Genomic DNA, 8,020 nt, shown 5'->3' on the forward strand with positions numbered 1-8,020 from the left:
AATGATAGACTTGGAGGATGTTCATTCAGCTCTTTGATTTAAAAAAAAAAAACCAAAACTAACATACATGATACATAACTATAGTCATTTAAAGTGGCAACTTTCTGGCTTAAAAACACTCAAATTAATCAAGAATTGTGGTCGTCGGTAACAGTTTAATTTTTAGATCAGAGTGAAAAATGATGGAAAAATAATGGGATCAACCTGTGAATGTTCATTTTCAAAGCTAAGACCTGCATCAGATGAAATGTGTTTGTTAGTCTGCAGTTTAAAAGGAGCGTTCACACCTTGAAGAGCTGTTGCAGCAGGTGGATTGACATGAATCATGGCTCCAATGCCAATATTAAAGTTAAAGTAGCAATGATTGTCAATTGAAACAAAGGAGAGGATGATCAAACTTCTTCAAGGAGGTGAAATGTTGCAAAAGATGTTGATTGTTGACAGTCAGCGTGTGTAAGAAAGTACATACATGGTAAAGTTGTAAAAGACAAGCATACTGGTAGACCAAGGACAACATCAGAAAACTTCCTGAAAAGAGAAAATGCACAGCAAAACAAATGGATGGAAACTGGAGTCAGCCAACTGTAATAAAGCACCTAAGATTCAAAAACAGAAAAGCTGAATGAAAGCTGTCATTAACGTGTAAAGATAAAAAACAAGGACTAAAGAGAAGCAATGGTGGACTATGGAGGACTGGATGCAAGTCAGTGAATCTCAATGATGCTGGAACTTTTGTTTGCTTTTGGCTCCAATGAGATTTACGAAGACGACCGCCTGAGGAAAACATCTCCACACTCATTACATCTTCAAAGTCTACCTGGACACTTTTCTTATTCCATCAATGGAAAGCAAGTTTGGGGATGATGACATCATTTTGCTACATGATGATGCTTCTTGCCGTAGAGCAAAAAGCCTAGTCCGGCTCTCAATGTGAGGTGGAAATGGAAGAAAATGTTGCCTTTTAACACTACGTGAGTTGTGTGGTCCTCTGTGTTTGTTGTTTTACATTTTGATTTCTATTTACTGTTTTGATTGGTTTTACCCTTTAAAATCATTTTTAATCATTTTTATTTTTATATTGCTTTTATATTTATTTATTTTTTGTTTTTATTCAGTCATTGGTGGAGCTAAGGATAATATTTGAATATTGTTGTGCTGCACTTTGGAAACATTTTTGTTGTTTAAATGTGCTACATAATAAAGTGGATTGGATTGGATGTCAAGACTCCAAGCTGATCTGACAACAGCAATCCGAGAAGAGTTGCCTCACAGACTGCAAGCAAAATACTGATGCTGTTTTTCAAGATTCCATGTTTTCACTCTGCTTGATCTGAAAATGAAACTGTTACCACCACAATTGATATTCTTGATTGTACCTTTACAGCCAGAAAGTTGCCATTTGACATGATGATAGTTTGGTGATCTGATTGTTTTCCACCAAATGAAACTGAATGAACTCCCTCCAATGTTTGCCAAGGTCTGCAGTGACTACTAACCCACTGTGTTTGTCTACCAGGGCCCAATGCTGCCCTCAACACCTCGCTGCCTTCACCTGGTGCCTGGCCCTACAGTGCCTCAGACAGTCCACTCAGCAAAGCACACAGTACAGGTAGAGGACTTCACACCTTCTGCCCTAAAAGGCTGCCAGAGACTTTGGATGTTTCTGTGGTTTGTTTGTCAAAGTCTAACTTCCCCCGCAGGAAAGTACTCCGAATACAAGCCCAGTTGGCCCCCGGTGCCCATCGGACAAAACAAGTCGTGGAAGGCCAATCGCAACAGTTCACAGCTGCCACGCCCCCCTCCTGGCCTAACCAATCAGAAACAGGGCACACCCTCTCCTTGGGGAAGTGTGGGCCCGCGGATAGCCCGGGCATGGGGAGTGGGCGGTCTCAGTCAAGACTCCAGATTTGGGCCAGGTACATGTGACCCTGTGGTACTTTGTGCAGTATCATGGAATGTGTTTCCCTCTACTTGGTAGGCACTTCTTGGAGCGATGGGATGGCATCAAGAGCCAGTTCCTGGTTGCTGCTGAGCAACCTGACACCTCAGGTAGGGAGGGAGCACACCTGAGTGCTGAACAGTGGAGTAGTTTTTGATTACGTTTGTTTTGGCGTCAACACAGGTAATACGTAAATACCTCATCTAAAGTGTATTACACTTTGCAACTCATGTTTGCAAATATTGCATATTTTGTGTTTTTTTTAAAAAAAGCATTAAAAGTTAAAAAAAATATATATATAATATGACTTACTAGTAACACTTTTTTGGTCATGTCTATTTTTTGTCTAAGGAGAAATAGTGTGAGTATTTGGAAGAAAATGTTATTGTTAAACAAGTTTGCATTAAAATGCATTTTTTAACCTATTAAAGGCTTTAATGACCTCATCTGAAATATTCCACTTTGCAGCTCATGTTTGGGAAATATAGCATATTTTTGTGTTTTTTTTCATAATTATTTTGCTTTTTTTGGCTTTTTTTTGTTGTTTTTGTTTTTTGTTGTTGTTGTTGTTGTCCTGTCCAGCTTCTCAGGCAAATCATATAGTAGATGTAGATGCCCATGTCGGCTGTTCACATTGACTTTACAAAAGAGAAGTGTAGGATACTTCTCTTGTTGCCTTATTTGTATTTGACTTTATTAAATGTATTTATATTATCATTTAGTGCAGCCGGGCCGGAGCAGGAGGGGATAGAAAGAGAAAAAAAAAGAAGACAGAGGGGGAAATTGTGGAGACAAGATAAGGATTAGACAGAGAGACAAAAACAACAACAACAATAGAACAACATCAACAAATAGGACATGTACAAATATGATAGTAAAAGTGATAACAAATAAGCAGTTAGTGAAATAAATAATAATACAGAAATGACAATGAGCATTATTACACTACAAATGGAGCAATACAAATACCAATAGAAATATCACTATTGATAATGAACAATACCAATAATGTACCTTTATTATCAACAATACAGTTGTTTAAATGCAACAATACATATATGTAATGATAACTTGAGATACGAAAGAATGCAGAAAAAATGGAGGGGGAGAAAGAGAAGCAACCTACATTAACCTTGTAGATTGTTATAGTCACAATAGGTTTTTTTTTGCTTTCTTAGCAAAAATAGCATAAAACAAACAAAAAAACATACATTTATATCAAACATGTATGTATATCTATGGGTAGGTCTAAAGCTGTTGACAAATTTAAAGCATTGAAAATAGAAAATAAGTCTGTTTTTGGGAAAAAAAACTGTCATTGTTCCAGAAATAATAATGCATCAAAATCGGTTTTGTTATGGCTTATTGCTCCGTTAAAGGGTCCAATTACCTCATCGAAAATGTATTCCACTTTGCAACTCATTTTTGGAAATAACACATATTTTGTCTTTTCCCCATAATAAAAAAGGGTTTTGTTTGTAAGAAAAAGAAAACATTGAGGCATATTTGCAGGCTTTTTGAGGGCCACCTAAAGTGAGTTTGACCTCTGACTTGTGGATGACTGCAGGGGTTACAATCACCACTTTCTTCTCTCCTGGTAGATCGATGGCTCCACCCTGAAGACTATCTGCATGCAGCATGGTCCCCTGTTGACCTTTCACCTTGGCCTTACCCAGGGCAGCGCTCTGATTCGCTACAGCAGTCGTCACGAGGCGGCCAAGGCCCAGGGTGCACTGCACATGTAGGTGGATCTACAACACAATCATATATACTTACTTTATAATCAATAATAGTCAAAAGTATGAACACAGATAGATAGATCAATTGTAGTTTTTCATGTAAACAACAATGAAGTATACATACATGACATGTAAACAACAATGCAGTATACATACATGACATGTAAACAACAATGCAGTATACATACAGTACATGACATGACCATCCTGTCTGAGAAGCAGCCAATGAGGCGCTTCAGTCCTAATGTACAGGAAGTGGCTCTTGACTTTTGAAGCAACAAATATTTCTGCACTAAATTTCACACTGAATATTTAATACGCTGTACTTTGACAAACTGAATTTTTAAACGCACACATTTTGCTCACACATTTTCATTCAGTGAAATTGTCAGCACAGTTTGATGTAAAAATGGAAAAATAGAGTTCATAAAATTCCAAACGCAAAAACTTCAGTGTGCAAAAAAACAGCTTTGAGGATAAAGAGACAAATGATCCTCCACACATCAAGTATTATTATCAGTGCTTGCTGTTCTGAAAGCAATATCAAAGATTTAAAAAAAAAAAGCTATTTTAGTTCATCTTAAATAAAAGCCTGTTTAATTCATTATTATCGTATTTTCCGAACTATATTTTCCGTTATATAAGCCACACCCAATGAATTTTAGGAAAAAAATACATTTTCCATATATAAGTGGCAGATATATACGTTGTGAAATGAGTTATTTACACAGAAATATTCTGTAAATGTTTATTACCGTATTTTCCGCACCATAAGCCGCCCTGGGTTATAAGCCGCGCCTTCAATGAACGGCATATTTCAAAACTTTGTCCACCTATAAGCCGCCCCGTGTTATAAGCCGCATCTAACTGCGCTAAAGGAATGTCAAAAAAACAGTCAGATAGGTCAGTCAAACTTTAATAATATATTAAAAACCAGCGTGATGTGGGCGCGCATGGAGTCGTATATCAACATGGACGGAGCTGCGTGAAAAAAGCCACCCGGCCTCTTCGCGTAAACTTAAACTTACCTTAACCACTCGCTCATCTTTTCTTCATCCATCCCTTCGAGTTAGCTTTTATGATGACGCCGGCTGGAAAGGTCTCTTTTGGCAAGGTCTTCCTTTTGAATATCACCATGGGTGGAAGTTTCTGGCCATTAGCATGGCAAGCTAGAACCACAGTGAAGGATGACTTCTCATTCCCTGTGGTGCGAATATTCACCGTACGTGCTCCCGTTGTATCCACAGTGCGGTTCACAGGAATATCAAAAGTCAGTGGAACCTCGTCCATGTTGATAATGTTCTCTGGCCGGATCTTTTTTTCAGCTATCTTGTTTTTACAATATGCACGGAAAGTAGCCAGCTTTTCTTGAAAGTCTTTAGGCAGTTGCTGTGAAATAGTAGTCCGTGTGCGGATGGAGAGATTGCGTCTTTTCATGAACCGGATCCCTGTCGCTTAGTAGGAGCCATTTTGTGGTCTTTACAGATGTAAACACACAAAGGAAATGAAACGTAATATCCGCTTCTTCTTCTTCTTCTACGGGGGCGGGTGGTTGCTTACAGTAGAAGAAGAAGCGCTTCCTCTTCTATGGGGAAAAAAGATGGCGGCTGTTTACCGTAGTTGCGAGACCAAAACTTTATGAAAATGAATCTTAATATTAATCCATATACAAAGCGCACCGGGTTATAAGCCGCACTGTCAGCTTTTGAGTAAATTTGTGGTTTTTAGGTGCGGCTAATAGTGCGGAAAATACGGTAATTGTTTCCAAACGGTGTCTAACAGGGCAGTAAAACGGATGATCAAACAAAACAGAAGTCATGGTCATGGACCCTCTAGCTGCGCAAGCTAGCTCTCCAATCAGCTAAACAGACTCAATAACTCCACGCTGACGTTTTGGTGAATTTACTGAGGAATTTGTGAAAGTGAAACAATACAAAAAGAATGCCATTGTAAGTTAATAATACTATCACAGACACTTGTAAACCTGTTAGCATATTAGCTAATGCTAACGACGCTTGCTTGATTACATTACAATGCATGTAAACACATGGGACACTTTAGTAAGTAAGAATAGTTGTAGTTATATTGTAAAACTTACAAACGTTGCTTGGACTGATGAATGAAGAATCCATATGAGTAGAAACGCTATGGACGGCTGGAAAGCAGAACGGCACTTTTACTTCCGGTTGTACAGTCTGTAAATTCCGCGAGTCGTCATCATGTATTGAGAGGCAACTTATTGACTGGCAGCAAACCTTGTCTTCCTGTGCAGGTGTGTACTCGGCAACACCACCATCCTGGCAGAGTTCCTGAGCGAGGAGGAAGTGGCTCACTATTTTGCACATTGCCAGGCCGCGGGTACCGACGGGACCGTCGCCGGGAAGGCAGTGACTCCCGGCTCGTCTGGAACCGGCGCCGTTATGACCCAGAGTGGGGCTAGCTCTCCAAGAAGCGAGGGAGCGGCAGTGAGCGCCACCTCGGGCGGGGACGCCGGCGTCGGAGGCGAAAGCGGGCCGGGGGGTCCCGGCGTCTCCGGCTGGCAGAGCCTGGACGGTACCGGTAGCTGCTCGGAACCCCCCTCGGCCCAAGGACCCGGCCTGGGGATTTTCTCCCAGTGGAGCACTAATGGAGCAGGGGGAAGTGTCGGGGGGGCGGAGTCTGCCAGGTCAGGACTCTGGGGGGGCATGACCCCAGGTTACCATGGCAGCAGCCTGTGGGGGGCGCCGCACATGGAGGAAAGGCAACAAATGGACAGTCCTGCTGCTTTGTTGCCAGGTGACCTGCTGGGGGGAGGAGCCGATTCCATGTAGTGGATCTCACCTTCACTGATACTGCACACACATCACCTGCTCTAGTACACATCAACCCTGGTCTACTAGTACACATCATAGTTGCATCACCTGCTCTACTAGTACTCATCATAGATCCATCACCTGGTCTACTGGTACACATCATAGTTGCATCACCTGGTCTACTAGTACACATCATAGATTCATGTTTGCATATCAGAAATGTGAGACATGCTTACACACATTCTTGTGGCCAGACTTAAGCTATTATACATATATATATATACATATATATGTGTGTGTGTGTGTGTGTGTGTATATATATATATATATATGTGTGTGTGTGTATATATATACACATACATACATATATATGTGTGTGTGTGTGTGTATATATATATATATATATATATATACACATATATGTATGTGTATATACATATGTGTGTGTGTGTGTGTGTATGTATGTATGTATATATATACACATATATATGTATATATATACTGTATGTATGTGTATATATACACGCATATATATGTATATATACATATGTATGCGTGTGTGTATATATAAATACATATGTATGTATATATATATATATATATATACACACACACACACACACATAGTAGAACTCAACGCAGGGACTGTTGGATGTTCACAGCCTTTTTTAGTTCCCACATGAAGATTTCAAACTGCTTCGACTTGAAAAGTGAGTGAGAAAGAAACAAGCGGACTGTCACGTGCACACAACATTATTTCCATTCACACAGCAGAAGCGGACATATTTGTGGGGGGGGGGCACTGTGGTGGTCCACCAACATGCTGAACTACTGGCTTTGTGGCCTCCTGACAGAAGTCCCAACATGCAAGCCGCTCTGACCACGTCTTAGCGCCTTCGTTCCGCTTTCTACGGCGGGAATAAGGAAAAGTGTCATTTTGTTTTCATAAACGCTGACCTCCTACTGTTTGATCTTGCGCAATCTGTTCTCTCTTAAACATGTTTTGTTACCGTGGCAACGCTAAATGTTGACTTGTGGCATTGACGTGTCATACTGCGTACAGTATCGCTCCCGCTGTATGGACACCTGTGTGAGCGGCACTGAGACCAAGTACGTGGATTCAACCACCACTGTTGTATGTGTGTGTGTGTGTGTGTGAGTGAGTGAGTGAGTGAGTGTGAGTGAGCGCGTGTGTGTGTGTGTGTTACCTGTCGGAAGTGCAGGAAGGCTGCTTACTATACAGAAGGTCTATACAAATGTTGTTCATTATACCTGCTGAAGATGTTAAGAATATGGCACTAATGCTTTTCCCTCTTATTAGAAGTTGTTTTTGTAGTGGAGTTACCTTTTTATCCTTCAACTTGCAATAATTAAGAAAAAAAAAGAACATTTATTGACACAAAACGGATGAAGGCATGAGCGTTAAAAAACCTGGAAATGCCAAATCTTATCAAACTGTGTTGGACGGGGGGGTGGGTGGGTGGGGGGTTGGTTTGTTTACAAATGCAGAAAAAAAAAAACAAGAGTTCCCGTTTGTTTTTAATGTTCTG

The 8,020-nt window shown here is 40.4% G+C and overlaps 1 protein-coding gene across 5 annotated transcripts in view; it reads left to right on the forward strand.

The window, feature by feature from the left end:
• The window catches only part of LOC133615693 (trinucleotide repeat-containing gene 6B protein-like), a 42,699-nt gene extending 35,879 nt beyond the window's left edge, over positions 1–6,820 (forward strand). For 2 of the 5 annotated variants that reach the window (XM_061974467.2, XM_072915824.1), the window contains exons 15-19: positions 1,517–1,609; positions 1,701–1,916; positions 1,979–2,049; positions 3,541–3,680; positions 5,951–6,820. In XM_061974467.2, coding sequence (XP_061830451.1) covers positions 1,517–1,609; positions 1,701–1,916; positions 1,979–2,049; positions 3,541–3,680; positions 5,951–6,488 — 1,058 coding nt within the window. In that variant the 3' untranslated portion in view covers positions 6,489–6,820. The remainder of the gene's footprint in view (positions 1–1,516; positions 1,610–1,700; positions 1,917–1,978; positions 2,050–3,540; positions 3,681–5,950) is intronic. The other 3 variants (XR_012051109.1, XM_072915823.1, XM_061974466.2) reach the window with 3 other exon arrangements.
• The last annotated feature ends 1,200 nt before the right edge of the window (positions 6,821–8,020 follow it).

Source organism: Nerophis lumbriciformis, linkage group LG22 (genome assembly GCF_033978685.3).
Source record: "Nerophis lumbriciformis linkage group LG22, RoL_Nlum_v2.1, whole genome shotgun sequence".
NCBI lineage: Eukaryota > Metazoa > Chordata > Actinopteri > Syngnathiformes > Syngnathidae > Nerophis > Nerophis lumbriciformis.